General features: G+C 43.7%; 1 protein-coding gene across 1 annotated transcript in view; it reads left to right on the top strand.

Moving 5' to 3' along the window:
* ALOX5 (arachidonate 5-lipoxygenase) overlaps positions 1–20,463 on the top strand; it is a 133,938-nt gene that overhangs the window by 71,038 nt on the left and 42,437 nt on the right. Inside the window, exons 9-10 of the mRNA XM_087726546.1 lie at positions 5,413–5,499; positions 7,780–7,958. Coding sequence (XP_087582672.1) covers positions 5,413–5,499; positions 7,780–7,958 — 266 coding nt within the window. The remainder of the gene's footprint in view (positions 1–5,412; positions 5,500–7,779; positions 7,959–20,463) is intronic.

The raw sequence follows: 20,463 nt of genomic DNA, 5'->3' as shown, positions 1-20,463 counted from the left end.
CATTTCATCTCTGTTAGAGTTTGCAGCAATCCAACCAGCACACGTAAATAATTCAGCAGGATTCATTTATATAAGAAACGTCTTTATATACAATATTTATATACAATATAAAGCATGATGCATGTATACAATACCCATGCAACTCTCTCTCTTTCCTTCCTTTCTCTTCCTCTTTCTTCCTTCCTTCCTTCCTTCCTTCCTTCCTTCCTTCCTTCCTTCCTTCCTTCCTTCCTTCCTTCTTTTTTCTGTCTCTCTCTCCAACTTTCTTTCTCTTTCCTTCTTTCTCTTTCTCTCTCTCCCTTCCTTCCTTTCCTTTCTCTTTCTTTCTCTCTTAATCTTTCTCTTTCTTTCTCTTTCCCCCCCACTCTCTCTCACACACACATCCCAGTTGTTGAAAATTTCTGTTTTGCCAGCTGGGAGGCTGGCAAAGAAGCCTCACTATCCATTTAAAACAAACCCTATCATCCTATGCACATTTAACTGGAGTGTGTGGGGCAGGGGTGATTTCCATAAGGACTTAAGGGGGACTCAACACTTGGCACTGAACGCTTCACTCCCGAGATGCCCCCGTCTTCCTACCTATAGCCGTAGGCATTGAAAGCCTGAAAATGCCACCCCGCTTCTGTTCCTTCCTCAGCTGTGGAAGAAGCCTGCACTTCCTTCTCTTTGACAGCCGCCTCATTTCTAATGGGATGGAGAGAAATCCATGCGTTAGAGGGAAGAGAAGGCCGAGCTTCTGCTAGTGACTACCTTTACTCCCTCTAACACATGGATTTCTCCCACCCCATTTGAAAGGAGGCAGCTGTCAAAGAGAAGGAAGCATGGGCTTCTTCCAACCGCTGAGTCCTCCACTCCTGTTCCTTTCTCAGTTGTTGGAAGAAGCCTGCGTTTCCTTGTCTTTGACAGCTGCCTCGGGTGGGGAGAAATCGGTGGAGGAACTGTACCGGTACAGGCCCTCCTGCTACCCTGGTATGCAAATGGACACGCAATTTCCGCTACCAGTCTGTGCGTACTGGACCGTACCAGTCGAAACCCACCTCTGTCCTGGGGGCCAGGGAGGGCAAAACTTTTTTTTAATATTTACCTCTTCAAAATCTTGGTGTGTCTTATACTCTGATGCGTCTTATACTCTGAAAAATACGGTACCTGTTGTTTATACCGTGTGTTGTGGCCCAGCAGGAGCCGCTGGAGCTGCCACCAGACTCTGACAGCGAAGGGCCCTATGAGTTGGCTCTGGAGGATATGGAGGACCCTGGACAGGGCTCCAACTCCGAGCAGGGCGCAGAGAGGCTGGTTGACCACCAGGAGGTGCCTGAGCCTTGGACCAGTGGGGAGGAGACAAGGGAGTGTGATCAGGACGTCCTGCATTGGAGTAGTGGGGAGGAGCCAAGGGAGTTGTTCCTGGATGCTCGGCACCGAAGAGCTAATAGGCGTAAGGAACAGTTGCGCAGTTACAAGAGATAATTGCACTCAGCTGGTGGTAATTAGGCTCCTCTCAAGACTATAAAAGGAATGATTGTGCACACGCCCTTTTGCAGGAGTCAATGTATTCATTAAAGTTGGAGAACCTTTGTGGCTAGCTTGGCAGGCTGGATTGCTGCCAAGGTTAATCTGTGTTGGATTGCTGTCAGGTCTTGTCTGTGCTGGATTGCTGGCAACGTCTTGTCTGTACTGGATTGCTGCCAAGGTCCTGCCTGTCTGTTAATAAATTCCTTGCAGTATCTTTGTCTCGGCGTGCTTTGGTGTAGGACGAGGGGGTCAGAACACCGCGTTTCCCCGAAAATAAGACAGGGTCTTATTTTCTTTTGCCCCACTAAATATGGCCTTGGACTTATTATAGGGGGTAGGGCTTATTGTTTTGGGGCTGCCTGGCAGCTGCTCCCTTGCGAACTGGCTCCCAAAGAGCCGGGCACAGCCTCAGGGGCGAAGCAGCCATGAGGTGACCACGCTCATGAGCAGCCGCCTGGCAAACCCCCTCTCCCGCCGGGCAGAGCACCATTCACTGACCTAGGGGGTATCCCTAAGGCGCCAAGCATGTAGCGCTCTGCCCACTCCCCAGCTCCAGCTTGGCACTGCCCGGCTGGAAAGGGGGGGTTGCGGGCGCCTGTTCTGCCTCCACCGCGCTCCGAGCATAACTTCTTCTCCAACTTCCAAACTCCAAAACCTGGCTGCCAAGTCTTCCAGCAGCGGCTGCTGTAGGAGTGCACTCTATGGTTGTGGGCTGGCTACTGGAAGACTTTCTGTCCGGAAGACTCTTTGTCTGGCAGCCGGCCCACAACTATAGAGCGCACTCCTAGAGCAGCCGCTGCTGGAAGACTCGGCAGCCGAGTTTTGGAGTTTGGAAGCCGGAGAAGAAGTTATGCTCGGAGCGCGGCGGGGGCGGAACAGGTGCTCGTGCAACCCCTCTTTCCAGCCAGGCAGAACTCCATGCATTGACTTAGGGGGTATCCTGAATGTGCCAAGCCGCGGGAGCTGAGGAGCAGGCAGAGTGCCACATGGCTTGGTGCCTTAGGAATACCCCCTAGGTCAGTGAATGGCACTCTGCCCGGCTGGAGAGGGGTTTGCCGGGCAGCTGCTCGTGAACGTGGTCACCTCATTGCTGTTTCGCCCTTGAGGCTGTGCCTGGCTGTTCGGGAGCCCGCTCGCAAGGGAGCGGCTGCCCGGCAACTCCCCCCTCCGGCCAGGCAGAAGGCCACTCCCCAACCTAGTGGTATCCCGAAGGTGCCAAGCAATGTGAGCGCCTTTCTCTCCCCCCCGGCTCCCGCAGCTTAGTGCCTTCGGGATACCGCTAGGTCGGTGAGCAGTGCTCTGCCTGGCTGGAGGGGTGGGTTGTCCAGAGGGCTTATTTTGGGGGGTGGGCTTATATTTTTGCCCACACGAAAAATGTGGCAAGGCGTTAGTTTCAGGACAGGTTGTATTTTCAGGGAAACACAGTATCTCCTTTTAAAATGGCATTTATTTTCTTCTTAAATCAAACAGGCTTTAAGGGCTTCCATTTGTAAGTCCTGTTCTGTTTTGCAGCTGGAACAATGTCCCACATTTCATCAAGACTATTTAACACCATCAGCACTTTAAACTTTAAACTTTAATAGGATTTGTAGGCCACCCACTCCCTAGGGACTCTGGGCGGCTCACAACAAGTAAAAGCATTTAAAATATTTAAAAATACAGAATTAAAATCAATACAACATCCATTCCATCAAGTGGGGCTGGAAATTAATCAACAGCCCCAGGCCTGCTGGAACAGCCAGGTCTTGTTCGCTTTACGGAAGGCTGGGAGAGTGTTGAGGGTCCGGATCTCTGCAGGTAGCTTGTTCCACAAGGCCGGTGCAGCTGCAGAGAAGGCCCTCCCTCGGGGAGCCGCCAGCCGGCATTGTCCGGTCAACGGCACACAGAGGAGGCCCAACCTGTGTGATCTTATTGGTCGTTGGGAGGTAAATGGCAGGAGGCAGGAGCACCTTCTGAGATTCATGAACCTGCATGCTATGCTGTTCCAACTCAATAAATAAAGTTTGCATTCGCAGCAAATGCTTCTCCATATTCTCTTATGGTAACAGTCTGGCTCTGTACAATTGTCTCAAAAATTGCCCAATATTGCATGCTGACACTCTCACATGCACACTTCTTAATTTCAGCCAAACCTGCTTTGCAGTTTTTAAATTAGTTATATTCAGGAATTGTTCATCTTCTAAACTTAAGATGATGCAGGCAAGTGCCTCATCATGCTGCCTTTGATCTGCTGCTCCTAATGGTGCTTGGGGTGGATTAATAACACTATCCCAGAGCTCCTTAGCGTTCAGGAAGCATTCCATCTTTGCTGCCCAAATAATATAATTATTCTGTCCCAATTGAGGCAAAGAGCTCTCCTTGAACTCAGCAGCCATCCTGCAAGCCTCCTCAGCCTTGTTCTCTTTTTCTTATAACACAGGCTCTCCTTCAGCTTCATTACTATTCAGTCTTACTGTGTGCTTGGTGTGCTCTGAGCTCATAACCTGTTAGAGTTTGCAGCAATCCAACCAACATACAAGTAAATAATTCAGCAGGATTCATTTATATAAGAAACTTCTTTATATTCAATAATATAAAGCATGATGCATGTATACAATATCCATTCAGCAGAAGCCAGAACCAGAACTCAGAAACACAGAAGCTATATAATGCAGAGGTTATATTGTAAGGACAAAGCAACCCTTAAATATAAATCAGTCAATCTAACCAGGCACCGAGCTGTCTGCGTCACCAAACAGTCCCCATTGGCTGACCTGTTTCCATGTCTATTCCAATTCATGAACTCTTATACACTGACAATCTCATTTAATTAGTTAGGATTAAATCTAATATAGTTGACCGCCTGCTTCCCACCTCCATTTTTGGGTGACAAGGTTATTGGCTAGATATGTCAGAAACCTGTTCAATCTCCATTGCATTGCAGTGTTGGTTTCCAAGTTGAATGCAGGGTAATTAAAGTCCTCCCTACTGCTGTATTTCCTGCACACCGCAGCTATCTGATTAACAAAGTGTTTGTATGTTTCTTCTGCGCGGATGGGTGGCATGTAGTGCACATTTATAGCAGTGCCATTTATTTTTACTTTAATATCCTCACAAATATTTTCAAAAAGGTTTTCATCCCTAGTATTGTGTATTTCTGTAGAGGTGTAGTAATTCTGTGCATACAAAACTATTGCTCTTTCTCTTTTTGAGTTAGTTCTGTTTTTTTTAAACAATTTATAACTTCTAGCAGTATGTTCTGGTTCTGGTTTACATCCCATAAAATTTCAAAATAGCAATACTATTGTACCTGTCCTCATGTATTAGGACTTCAGGTTCTCCCTGCTTGTTACCAAAACTCTGAGCATTAGTATATAGCGGGTGTCAGCCATGGAAGCTTACTAGATGATTTTGGGATCATTGTTCCAATGAGGAAAAATAAAGGAGGAAGTGCCACTTAAATTTATTTTCAAAAATCCCAGATTCCCAGAATTGAAGAGACAGAAAAAAAACAAATACAGTAGTTTCTTTGAAACTTTTAATTAGAAAATATGATACAAATTTTTCTTGTATCATTCCCAACAGGTTCTGAAGTAGATGGTTGGTAGCTGGTACAGTCAGTATTTTAATTTTTTTTATTTTTACCTTTTTTACTCAGCAGAAAAGCAGTAGGAGTTGTGAGCTCTTTGTCTCAAACACATCAATGGGAAGGACACTAAATGAAATGCCTCTTTGGAAGATAGATGGTTGGGAGTGGGAACTACTAAGTACTAAGCTTCTTCTAGATGCTTTCTGGGAGAAAAGTTTGAGAAAAGAGCTCAGCCTCGCTCACTACATATCCATTTCTAACTTTTATGGTAATATTTAGAAAGTTATGAAAAGTTTTTCCTCCAGTAATCTATTTTTTTCTCTTCTCATTTTTAGCTCCTGATACCTCATGTACGATTTACAATAGCTATAAACACCAAAGCTCGAGAGCAACTTATCTGTGAATATGGACTTTTTGACAAGGTAAGATTAGGCAGTTTGTTTAGAGGTTAAAGCACCATGCTATAAACCAGAAGATCCATGAGTTCTAGTTGATACAAAGCTGGCAGGAATAGCTAACACCCTAGAAGATAAGCTCAAGATCCAGAAGGATCTTGACAAATTTGAACACTGGACCCTATCTAACAAAATGAAATTAAATGTAGAGAAAAGTAAAGTCCTACACTTAGGTAAGAAAAACCAAAAGTACACATATAAACTGGGTGAAACCAGGCTTAATAGCAGTGACTGTGAGAGGGATCTTGAAGTCTTAATGGACAACCAGCTAAATATGAGCCGGCAGTGTGCAACGGCAGCCAAAAAGCCAATGCAATACTAAGTTGCATTAACAGAGGGATACAATCAAGGTCAAGTGAGGTGCTAATGCTACTCTATAAAGCTCAAGTAAGACCACACCAAGAGTACTACATCAAGGTTTGGTCATCACACTATAAAAAAGATGTTGAGATGCTAGAAAAAGTGCAGAGGAGAGCAACCAGGATGATCAGGGGACTGGTGACTAAAACATATGAAGAATGGTTACAGAAGCTAGGCATGGCTAGTCTAGTGAAGAGAAGGAGTAGAGGAGACATGATAGCAGTGTTCCAATACTTGAGGTGTTGCCACAGAGAGGAGGGGGTCAAGCTATTTTCCAAAGCATTTGAAGCCCAGACAAGGAATAGTGGATGGAAACTGACTAAGGAGAGATTCAACCTAGAAATAAGGAGGAACTTTCTGACAGTGAGAACCATTAACCAATGGAACAGCTTGCCTTCAGAAGTTGTGGGAGCTCCATCACATGAGACTTTCAAGAAGAGATTGGATTGGCATTTGTCAGAAATGGTGTAGGGTCTCCTTCTTGAGCAGGGGATTGGACTAGATGACCTATAAGGGGTGGGTTCCAGCTGGCATAACTACCGGTTTGCGCCTGAAAAAAATTGTGGTATCCCTTGCCAGAAGCCTTTCGTGTAGGTAATGTAGACTGTGGTCTTGGAATCTGAAGTTGTCTTAAAAGCACCATTCCTTAAAGCAGTAGTTTACTGCTAAAAGTTTCTGTTCCCGCATTGGATGCTGATCTTCCATTGGAAATACAAGTGAATACCATTTGTGCCCATAACTCCTTGGCTTTCCACATCAGCTAGAGTTTGTGTGTCCTCTTCATTCTATCTATCTATCCATAAATTCTTCCATATTAATGTCTGCCACATCTTTCACTTTTTCTTTAAAATCTTCCAAAATACATTTAGTACATTAATTTACTGTCAGTTTAATTATTGGTTTATCTCCCAATTCTTCAAAAAACCTTTGAAATGTCTCAAGTGACATACATTTGTCATATTGTAAATTTCACCTTTCTTCTTCCTATTTCTATATTCTCATAGTCTTAAATTTATTTGTTGTTTTGTTTTCAAAATCGTCAATTGTCTCATAATAAACAATTTGTTTTCCCATGGAAATATTCTCCATTAAACCAAGACTTAAAAAGAAGATCAAAGGTCATGGGAAATAAACCTTAACATACTGATTAATAAATGAAGGTACATTCAGTTTTCAAGATTTTGTAACCCTTTTTCATTTTAACAAATCTACCTCTCCTAATCTATGGGAATCTTGCTTTCATCACTGTGAGTTTCTTTAAGGAATTTGACAACAGTTGAAGCTTCTTCATACATGCTGTTTCATTCTACAGCAACTGTCTTTGTCACTTCGTAATGATATAGATCAACAATGCTTCTAGCTTTATGATGCTCAGGCAAAACCATTGCATCTGCTCCTTCATAGACCACTAAATTATATTAAATGACACTCCCTCACTCAATCCCCATTTTCTGACTCCTTTAAATGTCACTTTATGAAATTTGAAAAAGCCTCAGGGAGGCTATTAATCCCCCCTGAACTTCAACATAACATCCTAACTGGTGGACACCAATTTCGGCTTCCCTATTTACATATATTATTAGAACTGGATAGCAGCTATAATTGCCCTTATTTCCTACAGAAGAGGGAAAAACCCACCCATTAAATACAAATACTTCTTTCCTTGGTTTTATTCTGTAGTATAAAGGGTGTGTAAGGTTTCTTTGGAAAATGTGGGGAAGTTGAATGGCTAAGCCTTTAATATGAAAACAAGCCTGTGTGGAAGCTAGAGCAGCACACATAAAGATCTTTGCATCCTTCTGTGTGACCTCCTAATCTTAGGAATGTGAGGTCTTTCTCAACTATATTTTTCTTAATGACCTATATTATTTGTTTTGGTTGCTAAAGGCAAATGCCACTGGAGGAGGTGGGCATGTGCAAATGGTCCAGCGAGCAATGGAACATCTTACCTACAGCTCTCTCTGCTTTCCTGAAGAAATCAAGTCAAGACATATGGAAAGCCACGAGGATATTCCATACTACTACTATCGGGATGATGGAGTAAAAGTATGGGATGCAATCAAAAGGTAAAAAGTTGAAATAATAACTGGCTAAGATTTTCATTTCATTAAGTTTTTAGATAGCTGTAATATAAATAATGAAGCATAGTTGGAAAAGGTGAGTTTATATAGGCCATTCTTTGTTTAGCCAATACCTGTGTATTCTGCTTGTCTTCTACTTTAGATAATTTCAAATTATTGCAGGGATGGATGCTATATTTCTGCAAGCTATGGTAACCAAACAGCCATCTAAGTATAGATCGCAAATAGTCAAATGCTCAGATTTCTGGATGGGATGTCATCACTCCAGACAGACACGATATACAATCTATCTGTCTCTAAAGAAGGGACAAATGTTAGCTGTGGCTAAGAGCTGTGACTTTTGTACACTTTGAAGTGTGTGTCAGTTGGTCTTATTCCTGGACCGGGATGTCCTGCTCATGACCTCATCATCTCCAGACTGTTGCAATGGGCTGTATATGAGGCTGTGCTTGAAGAATTAAAGAAGCTTTAACTGTTGCACAATGTAGCAACGCAGTTAATGGCACCAATTATTCAGGGCATGTAACATCACTGCCCTGCCAGCTGCATTGGCTTTCACTGTATTTCCAAATGTAATTCATGGTGGTGGTTGTTATCTTTAAATATCTTCATGGCTTGTGACTAGGTTAGTTATTGGACCATGTTCCCCAATTATCTTTACCTTTCATTTACAGGCAGGAGGGTAATGCTATGGATAATGTCAGCTAAGAAGGGTTGACTGGTGGGACCCAGAAGGGGAGTTCTTTGGACCATTGTCTATCTCAGATTGACCAGGTTCTTACTGGCCTTTCATAAGACCTTACAAATTTAATTTTAGGACCCAGCCTAGAGTCCTGGATATGTGACAAAGCTTATTTTTTCGCTGAATTGATATTTGAAGGATGCCTGACTGCTGTGTGTTTTAGTTTTTAGATTTTATATTTTGCCATTTTATTTGTAAGCTGTTTAGAGATGTATGTGCGATGGGTGGCTATATAAATTGAATAAGAAATATACCACATCTAGTTTTCATAAGCCAAATGAAATATCAGGTACCAAGGGGGAAAGGGGATGCTTGACAGAAAACAGCCTATATTCCCTATGTTCCTTTATTTTGTATCTAGTTAACAATATGTCAGTACAATCTGTGAAGGTGTATTGAAGATAGAAAATGAGTTTTGCTAATTTTATCAGTGAATCATGTTTTAAAAAAGCTATTCTGGTGTTTCATTAACCATCATGCATTCCTTTCCAAGAAATTAATATTCACTATTGCTTTCAATTCTCTTTGTGAATTGCTAACTTTAAAAATACATAATCACAAAAAGCCTAACTTATGCACAAAATATAGGGAGCAAACTCAGGTAGAAGCCCAGAGGAATCAACCTGATTCAAAATAAGACTTCAAAAGGTGAAAAAACCCTCAGTCAGATTTCTTATTATAATGCTTTAAATATGCTTTTCAGTCAACTTTGCATGCAGATGTAACAAGCAATACTACACCCCTTTAAACACATACAGTATATGCCATGAATGAAAGATACCAAACCCTAAACAGGAAGAGATGAGAATGTAACAACTTTTTCAGTCTCTCCTTCCTCACCCCTCCCACCAGATGTATTCTAAAATGGGAAAGACAATGCATCTTCTGTTTATTGATTTTAAGACTTGCTAATGCACTATGGCTGGGTAGGCATGGCTGGGTGATCCCAGCTGGGTTGGCATGACTAGGTAGGTATGGAGGGTGGGTGTGAATAGCTCAATGCTGCTCACTTGGCATGGCTGACATTGTACAGCCACGTGGGCATAGATGGGTAGGGTGGATGCAGCCAGCTTGGCCTGCTGACTCGGTTGTCAGGGTTCCAAATAGCATCAAAAAGTAAATCAGAGTCCAAGGCAAAGTATTTCTCAAAGTTCCAATTTATTAAGGGAGCCATATTGGCACATCTGGGAAAACATCAGAAAGCTTCCAGTTTTCCCACCTAGTTGAAAGTTCAAGATCTTGCCCCCACACCCACAATTCCTTCACATGGTCCAATCTCCCACTGCCATGCTTGGCAGTTCCACCCATCCAGTTCTGGTCAGGTACAGAGGTGCAAAGACAAAGGATGATCTTGGCTTTCTAGAAAGAATTTTGTTATGGCTACATAGTATGTAACTCCTTACAATCCCCCCCTCCCATTTTCCCACAATAGAAAATGCATAATAGAATAATAGAAAGTGTGGCAGGCCAAATATCCAAAAGAAAAAGTAGCTGCAGGCCTGACAGGCTGCCTCAAGAAGAAAAGTGTATCCTGAAAAGAGAATAATGTGGGAGTTAATATAAGATATAACTAACAACCTCTACTCCTGCCAGGGGGGCCCTTTGGCTTATCGGAAAATTTATCATAGAATTGTTTCACTAAGATATCCACTTTTACATTCCAACCTTTCACCCATGTAGCTTCAGACAAAGGATACTCTTTCCAATGCACTAAATATTGCAAACAACCTCTATACAATCGAGAATCTAAAATTTTCTTCACTTCATAATGAGTTTCTCCTGTATCACTACTTGAGGAGGGGGAGGCTGGGTCAATGGCCTTAGGTTGGACCCAAACATAGGTTTCAGCAAACTACAATGAAAGAATGGGTGAATTTTCCTAGAATTCTGGGCAGACTGAGCCGAACCATAACTGGGTTAATTATTTTTACTATTGGGAAGGGACCTACAATTTTGGCCCTAATTTCTTGCTAGGCATTCTTAACCTTATGTATTTGGTAGACAAGAAAACTTTATCCCCCACATGGAAGGAGGGTTGGTCTTTATCTTGTACTCTTCTGCTGCCTCTGCCAGAGCTTCAGTCATATTCTCTCACCCCTTTTTAAGAGCTTCCATCCATTCAGTCAGAGACATGGAGGAGGGGGGCTCCCTAAGCAGTTCAGGCATGGGAACAAATTCTATCCTGCTGTGACTTGAAAAGGAGTTAATCCAGTGCTGCTGTGGACAGCGTTGTTATATGTGACTTTGGCAAAAGGTAGCAAGTCCGACCAGTTATCTTGCTGGTAATCCACATAAAAACGGATGTATTGTTCCAGCATTGCGTTTGCGCGTTCCGCTGCTCTGTTCGTGCTCGGATGGAAAGCCAAGCTAAGTCCCTGCATGGACCCAATTGACCTCAGGAACTCCCTCCAGAACTTGGCGGTGAATTGAACTCTGTGGTCAGAGATGATTCTCCTGTGTAATCCATGTAGGCAGGAAATGTGTTTGACAAACATCTTCGCTAGTTTTCTTTACAGACGGTAAGCCTGTGCAAGTGATGAAATGAGCTTGCTTGGAAAATAAGTCGATGAGAGAGATATTACAAAGATGGGGGAGGGGGAGGTGTAGGTCAAGTGGCAGAATTTATATAAAGGCGGATAAAAGAATAATGCCAGCTTCTCTTTGAGAAGAAGGCGTATGAGCTGCTGCGTCTCTTTTCCAGAACTGCCCACACAAACAAACACAGCATAATATCGGCAATACTGCCCCGCCCCAATGGATGCCCTGAAAAGGATTGGAGAAGAAGCTGGGCAGCAGACAAGGAAAAGGAACAGATCTCCTGGTGACTTGGCTTTTCAACCTTCCTTGAAGCAATCTAAGATTGAGGATTTTGTTTTGGCTTGGTCTTCTGGTTGGGGAGCTTCTGAGGGTGTCGCCTCCTGAGCTGAGAATGAAGACTTATCTGAAATTGCGGCCCCTAACCACCCCTTGCATGAGCCTACTCTTGTAGAACTTTTGAGTCAGCACTTTTTTCTGGTTGCAGAAACTACAGTGAGCATTGAGCTCCAGCTTGATAGAATAGTAAGTACTTTAAACTACTTAGTCTCCTGGACTACAGTGGGTGCTCTGGGATGATCGCTCGGCAGTTGGTGGCGGCGACAGGGTGTTCCCTGCCAAATCCCAGGAAAAGCTTTAATAAAAGCACTGGCCAACGAAATCTTGGTCAACAAAATTCTACCAACAGACTGAATTCCACATCCTATGATGCAAATAGCTGCCTGGTCTTACAGCCAAAACAGGTGGCCCTCATCATTAATCCCATTAATGGCAATTTACCTTACTGGAGTTCAATACAGCTGGCGAGGGGTCATCTATTAAAGTTATTGGGGCTAAAAGCTGATGATTTGAAGAAGGTCGAACCTTTACCCTCCCCTGAATACTGCACCATAGTGCTACTTAGTTTCGATAATTCTAACATTCCAAAACTACTGTTCAGAAGAGGATCTTGGTTAAGATCCTTTGGCATTTTGCCAAGAAGAGTGTTCAAAGATATATCGATTAAGCCACTTTTGAGTAATCGACAACTTGTGAGTGGCAGGAGATTTATTGCCCCCAAAAGATCCTCAGTGGAATATATTAATGAGTCAACTTCGAATGCTATTCTGGATATTGCACCATGTATTAGCTATATACCTACTTCTGCAAAACCCTCAGTGGGCATTCTCTCAGATGGTAAGCTAACTGCTCCTCCTACAACTGGCCAAATCAGCCTTTCACAGCATGTAACAACTTACCAGGAAGCTTCCCTTGATTTAATCAGCTGGGAAGAGGTGGCCCCCAAAGAAGTGACATCAGCTCAGGGCACCCAAGGTCTCTTGGTAAATGGGTCCCAGGTCAATGTCTCTGGGATTCCACCTATCTATGGGACTGATCTGTGTCAGGACGGCTTTTGGAACCAGGAGGAGACACGGCTCTTTGGCTCCTTTACTGCACTTCCACAATCAGAGCCCAAATCATAAAGCGTCTGGATATAGTTAAGTTCAAGCTTTGGAGTCTATCACTCTCTGACAAGGATTCCTTTGGACCTCAGGGAGTTTACACTGATTTACCAGCGGAAGCACCATTAGCATTTTCTCCAAAATGTTTAATTTGTAAATCTGTAGACTCAGAGCTAACTCAAACTCCGCTTGATGATACTGCCGAATACCTTCCAGCTAAGCAACCAGTCAATGCCACAAGTACGAACTGGAGTGTGTTTAGAGTCTTATAGCCCCATGAGCAAGGCTCCCCTCCCCTCTCTTTTCCCCTGCTTTTGTCTTTCAAGATGATGACCCTGGATGTATTTTTTTGGATCTGAAGGGGGCTCTGGAAAAAATTAATCACACAGAATGACTAGTAAACCCAGTTACCCCACCCCTGCATACTCAAGTGCCTTTCGTGGAACATTGCAGGCTGGGGGCAAAGATGTGGTACTACAGAATTTGTTAACTATATCCATTCATGTGATGCGATTCTACTCCAGGAGACCTGGGCTTGTGATAAGATATTCATTTCAGGCTTTACGGCCATTTTGTTGGCCGCTACTAGACATCTATGGCAGGGAGACCTAAGGGTGGTCTAGCTTGTTTGGTCTCTACTTCTTTGAAAGTGGAGACAGTGGAACTAACCCCCTGTGGCTCTTTAGCTATGGCGCTTTTAATTAAGAAAGGATGCAGCAAACTGTTAGTGTTCAATGTTTATCTTCCCCCGACGAGGAGGCAAGCCTATATCAATGGGGCACGCTGGAGAACTATATTACTTGTATGGAAACTAAATTCCCAGCGTTGTACATCCTTCAATTCAAAAGTTTTATTTTCTTTTAAAACAAACATTTCATCATTCCTCAATCAGTAAGACATCGGAATACAATTTTTTTGTGTGTCAAAATAGTTCTAGTTTACCACCAAATTCTTGTCTAGCCTAATGTATACCCCTCCCTCCCTCCCCCCTCCCCCCAACCCCCCTCCTCCTTATGTACATCCTTATAGGGGGCGACTTTAATGCCCGTCTGGGAGCTCAAGTCCCCCCAGCAATAGAGGCACTCTACCCCCAAGAAACCCTCCAGGCCATAGGTCATCTGACTTCAGCCAGACATTCTAAGGACGAATTAACAAACTTTACTGGCATTCAGTTAGCCCTTCTAGCAGCCCAACACAGCAAGATAATTCTTAATGGGAGTACCCTAGGTGGCCTGGCTGGCGAATTTACTTTTAGTTCCTTATGTGGGATTAGTGTTACTGATTTTGTGCTGGTATCTCAACCTTTAAGAGAGGCAGTCCCTGCTTTTTATGTGAATTGCCTTACGGAGCGCGACCATTACCCCCTGGTTACAATTATTGAGCTTTTTTCAAACATACATCTCCCTCAGATATTAGATCCCTATGTGACCTCGTACACAAGGAGGATCCAAATGGTCTCCCAATACTGAAAGAAAGTTTCACTCCTTTTTATCATCTCCGGAGTGTCTCAACTTGTATAATCAGGTACTAGCAAGTAGTGGCTCGGAGATAGTCTTGGCTTTTGAATAACTAATTAACAGTGTCCAAAGGGAGCTTGGAGCCATCTATGGGCCAAGTGGCCTATATCAATCACGAAGTAATTCTTGGTTTGACAAAGATTGCCTGATGCTTAGGAACCAGATTAAACGGGTTTACCTGCTCTACTGCAACCGAGGGGACAAACGCCCACCAGAAGACTACTACCGCTTGAAGCAGGAGTACAAAAGATTAATTGCCAAGAAAAAGAAAGCTAAAGAGAGAGAGAAGTGGGATCCTCTCCATCCAGCAGAAGGACACCTGATTATTTTGGCAAATTGCTGCCAGCTCTTTGCCAGGCCATTGGAAACTCCCTCTCTGCTGTATCTCTAACAGAGACTGGGAAAACCATTTCTTGGCACTTTACCAGGCGTCAGCAAGTTCGACCGTGCCTGACCCACAGCTGTCTCCTGTAACCCCTGACTGGAAACCTGTGACCCATGCTGAGAGTACCGAGATTATCTCCGAACTCAAGTCAGGCAAAGCTCCTGGCCCTGATGCCATTCCCCCTGATCTACTAAAATCCAATCCTGAATGGTGGATTCCTCTTTTGGCAAGACTCTTTACGTATATTAATTCCTCTGGCAGGGTACCTACCTCCTGGAACTTAGCAATTATTGTGCCAGTTTTTAAACAAGGCAATAGAAACAACCCAGCTGACTATTGCCCCATAAGCCTGCTCTCCATTATTGGGAAATTGTATGCTAAATATCTCCATCGCAGATTCCTCACTTGGGTTGAGGAATCTGATATTATTGGTGCTGAACAAATTGGGTTTAAAGTGGATTGTGCCACACTGGATCATTGCTTTGTCCTTGTGCATCTGGTCGATAAATATACTACTATACCAGGTGGCAAACTCTTCACTGCTTTCATCGACCTAAAGTCAGCATTCGACTCAGTCCCTAAGGGTCTATTGTGGTCAAAACTATTTAAAAGTTCTATTGACAGACGTTTGTTGTTCTTAATTAGGTCCTTGTACAATCAGACCTTCAGCCAGGTCAGGTGTGATCTGCAGGGCGAACTCTCTAATCCTATCTAGTTTAAGAATGGAGTAAGGCAGGAATGTGTTCTGGCTCCTCTTCTGTTTAATATATTTTTATCTGACCTGGCCGGTTACATTGGACATATTGAGTCCCACGCCCTGAAGCTGACAACTACAAAGATCCCGCTTCTTCTTTACGCTGATGATGCAGTTCTCCTTTCATTGTCAAGGCGAGGACTGAAAAGATTACTTTCTGCATTTGGGTCTTACTGTGTTGAAAACCATTTGGCTATTAATTATGATAAATCGAAAGTATTAGTGTTTACTAGAGCCCGGAAATTGTACAACTGGGATATCAGTGGCAATGCTGTTAAGCAGGCTTTCCATTTTAAGTATTTAGGTATTCAATTTCAGAACACTGGTGCCTGGACTAGACACTGAACCCAGGTGCTGAACTCGGCCTCCTGTAGTCACCAGCAGATTTTAAGATTCTTTTATAACCAGGGTGGCCAGTTCATTCCTTCTGCCCTATGTATTTACAAAGCCAAAACGTTGGCTCAAACCCTTCACGATATTCCCATACGGATATGGGGCTTCAAGGATTGCATTGAAAGAACCCAGACTGCTTTTCTTAGAAAACTTCTGGGTCTTCCCCCTTGTGTTGGTTTTGCCTCGATGTACTTGGAACTGGGCATTCGATCGGTGGAATGTATGGCCTGGATTAACACCTTTAAATGGTGGTTTTGGGTGCTTTTTTTGGCAGTTCCTGGCAGCTACCGCTCCCTGGTGGTTTGCGGACTCCCATATTTATTGCTGGGAGAAAGAGCTGCTGAAGAAACTACATCTGCTAGGTTTTACGGAGAATGCCTTGGGAAACTTTGGCCTTAAGGACACCCAATTTAGGGTAATCCAATGGCTTGTGGACATTGATTTACAATATCTACGAGCCAGAGCCAACAAACCTTGCTCCCCCCTGACTCTCAACCAACTTAATAATTATGGATTGAGGATGGCTTCCTATTTTTATACTTTAACCATTCCCAAATATAGAAGAGCTTTTTCCCTAGCTCGCTTTAATGTGTTGCTCTCAGCACTTTTGGATGATTGTATTAAGAGGCTCCCGATTAACAAGCGGCTATGCCCTTGTGACAGAGCCGAGGTTGAAACTCTGGAGCACGTCCTTCTATTTTGTCCCATGTATAACGCAGACAGATCTAAGTTACTGTCTCTTCTTGAAATCATCCCTTCTAGACCTAATGGCTGTAATTTGTTTGTATATTGCAAACAAATGCAATATGGCATTTGAGATGAGATGGCTCCTCATACATCACCTCTCAGGTTTCCAAATTTTTCTTAAGAGCTGTAACCATTAGAGAAGAACGCTGTAACTTCCCTTAGTTAAGCTTTTGATGACTGATGCCTTGATCAATTCTCTTAAGTCTCTTTTGTAGTACTCGTGTTTTGGTCTGTGACCGTAAATAAAGTGTGTATGTATGTATGTATGTATATGTATATGTATATGTATATGTATATGTATATGTATATGTATATGTATATGTATATGTATATGTATATGTATATGTATATGTATATGTATATGTATATGTATATGTATATGTATATGTATATGTATATGTATATGTATATGTATATGTATATGTATATGTATATGTATATGTATATGTATATGTCGATGACTGTCCAAATAACTTTATTTCTGCCACTGTCTGGGAGCTTTACGATGAAATCCATTGTGATCTCTTCCCATGGTTGGTTAGGTCTGGCCACCTACTGAAGTAATCCAGGGGGTTTGCCTGGCCGGGTTTTCATGGTTGTGCAAGTGGCACAGCTCTTCACGTAGTCTTCTACTTCTGCTTTCATCTTAGGTCACCAAAATTGACAGTGGAGCGTTTTTAGGAATCCAAAGTGACTTTCCAATTTTGCATTGTGGCTTCGCTGTAGTACTTCCAGCTGTAAGTTAGCAGCTGTAACGTACAGTTTGGATCCTTTCCAGGCTAAGCCATCTCTCATGGTCAGGATGTCTTTGTTGCCATCGAGCCAGGGGTCAGTTGTCAGCACCAATTTCATTGCTGCGGTCAGCTTGTCCTGGCTGAGAATAACCTGCCATCTGGCCTGGCCTCTGCTGATGACTTGAGCCATCTTTTGGTTCGGGGGAATGATGGGGTGAATCACTTCTTCCCTCTTACTGTCATACTGTGGTTTCCTCGATAAGGCATCCGCCAGCAAGTTTTTCCCAGCAGGGATGTGCTTCACTTCTAATTTAAATTTTCTGAAGTATTGTGCTTTGGAGACAATTTCCGGGGGCTTTTTAGGGCTTCGGGGTTTTTATGGTTAGTCCAGACCTTGAATTTCCCCTCTAGGAAATGTCTCCAGGTAAGTAAAGCCCACCAGACCACATAGGCTTATTTCTCACAAGTGGCCCATCTTCTTTCCATGGCGGTGAGGTTTTTGGAGACATACACACATGGCAAGAGTTGTCTCTCTTTGTTCTTTTGTAACAGCACTGCCGCTACAGCCACATCACTTGCATCTGCTTGGATTATGAATTACTGCTCTGGGTCAGAGTGTTATATAATGGGTTCTTGGGCAAAGAGCCATTTTAATTTTTCAAATGCTTTTTGACAGTCTATTGTGCACCCAATAGGTTGATTTGGCTTTGACTTTGTTGGGGATGGCCCTGTTTTTAACAGTTCAGCCAAGGGCAGGGCGACTTCTGCAAAAGTCAGGATGAATTGCTGATAGAAGTTAGCCCATCCCAGGAAACTTTGTAGTTGTTTGCGGATATGTGGGGGTTGCCAGTCTAGCACTGCTTTCACTTTCCTTAGGTCCATCTCTATCTCCTCGCTGGAGATACGATAGCCAAGTTAAACCAGTAATGTTTTGTGGAATTCACACTATGATAGTTCAGAGTAGAGCTTGGCAGCTAGAAGTTTTTTCAGGACCTGCCACACCAGCTTTACGTGCTCTTCTAGGGTCTCAGAAAAGATGTGAATGTCATCAAAGTAAACGTGCACCCTTTTGTACAGATGCTCATGCAGCACCTCGTTAATGAATTGCATGAAGACTGCAGGGGCCCCTTGTAACCCAAATGGCATGATTTTGAATTGGAAACTGCCAGGGGGGGCAGTTAAAGGCGGTCTTCCATCCATCTCCCTCTCTGATACGTACACAGTAATATGCCTCTCTCAAGTCTAGTCTGGTGAATACTTTGCCTTCAACCAAGTGGTTCAACATGTCTTTCATGAGGGGGAGAGGGGAGGTGTTTTTTATGGAAACACTGTTGATTCCTCAGAAGTCAACGCAGAGCCTCAACACACACACCCCAATCTTTCTTCTCTTTGAAAAGCATAAGGGCTGCTGCTTCTGAATTGGCTGGTTGGATAATGCCCCGCTTCAAATTGGTATTGATGTATTTCCTTAATTCCACCATCTCTTTAGGAGTCATGGAATACATTTTTGGCTTCAGTAGGGTTGCCCCAGGCATGAATTCTATCACGCAATTGGTGGGTTGGTGAGGGGGGAGATAATTGCAATCTTCCTCACTGAAAACCCCTTCCAGATCCCAGTATTCTTTTGGTATTTTCTGCATGCCTGGAAGTTTAATATCCGCTGCAGGGGCTACAGGCTCTGGATGGTCTGCTTTAAGGGGTTCAATGGTTGCTTTCTGGCTTTACGGGGGGTAGCAGGCCAATGCCTAGAGTCAATTTTCAAACACCGTCCTCCAACTTTATAGTAGGTGCCCATTTGTCTAACCATGCAAGCCCCAAGATGATTGATTCATTCATTTTTGGTGCTATGATAAATCTGAGAAGTTCATACTGCCACCCTATCTGCAACTTCACCAAGTTGGTCATTAGCTTGGCGGGTCCCCTCCAATTAGCATCCCATCCAAACAGAATGGGATTGGCTAGGGGACCTGTCCATATGCCCAGCCGCTTCATGATAGATATGCTGATTAAATACCAGGTGCAGCCCGTGTCCACAACTGACTCAACTTCCCCTTCTACTCCCATCTTGGGCACTATGAGTTTGGCTTTGATGGCAAAGTGGCGGATGGGTGCACTTACCATTGGGTCGTCTTTGCTGCTTTTTTCCTCCTTTGAATTGGAAGGGGTTTCCCTATCTGGTGGAGTCTCCATCTCCCCAGGTTGGGGATTGGATCCTTCGTTTGTTAGGTGAGATGACTCTTTTTGGGTGGTTTTCAGGAGCCTTTTTTTCTCTCCCACTGGGGCCAAGCATTCTGAAGCTCTGTGTCCATGTTGACCAACATTTTATTACTCCTATAGACTTGGGGGAGGCGTTTCTGCTTTCTTTATTTGTGTTCGGTGGCCCAAAGGTCTTCTAGCTGGCTTTTCAGCAGTGGGCTTTCGATGGGGATTAAGCTCGTAATCCAGGATGACTGTGGTAGTGTACCAATTCTGGATCTGTTCTGGCACCTCCCCTTATGCTGCACCTCTCCTTATGCATCACCCCTTATTCTCAGTTTGGAGTCTAGGGCATCTTGTGTGCATGAGTCGTTCTGGCCAGTCCCTTAGTTTTCCGGCTGCCCTTCTAAACTCCCAAACTAATTTCTTCACGGGACAGCCAGCCTGTCGCAATGCTCTTCTGCTTCCACTTGTTGGACCACATTGCTAAATCAGATTTGCATCAGGTGAACAAACCTGCTGCATCTTCTAATTCAGTAGCTGCCTCGTTGTGGAGCTTCGCTACCCATTCAGCCGCTTCCTCTTCATTCATCCTGTTAGTTATCGCTGAAGTCAGCTCTGGGTCGGAAGGGTATTGATCCCCAAATTGATCAATATGCGCTCAGACTCGATTTAGGAAGTAGGCTAGCTTCCCAGGGCTCCCATCAAATGTTGCCTGAAATCGAGGGGTGCGGGTGCCTGGATTTGCGCGGGCGGTTGGATGGGTGCTTGCGGCTGGCGTCCCCTTGTGGCGCTGCTCCCTGCGGCTGCAGTTGGACAGGAACCTGTTGGGACATTGCGGCTTGGGCCAACTTTTTGATGGCTACAAGAGAAGCAGCCATTTTTAAGCTGCATAAGGTTGGGACAGACCCCTGAATGGAAGCTCAGCAGGAGAGAGAGTGTGTCGGAATTGGTGAGATAAAGTTTACTTTTAGAGAATACCCCAAAAGATTTAGAGTAAAGTTAAAATTGAAGACAGAAGAGAGTAAGAGTTAGCCTGAATTAA

Source organism: Thamnophis sirtalis, unplaced genomic scaffold, assembly GCF_051295495.1.
Source record: "Thamnophis sirtalis isolate CommonGarterSnake01/CBP01778 unplaced genomic scaffold, rThaSir2_p1.2 scaffold_12, whole genome shotgun sequence".
Taxonomy (NCBI): Eukaryota; Metazoa; Chordata; class Lepidosauria; order Squamata; family Natricidae; genus Thamnophis; species Thamnophis sirtalis.
Note: the sequence above shows the minus strand (reverse complement) of the source record. Positions and strands in the feature narration are given on the sequence as shown.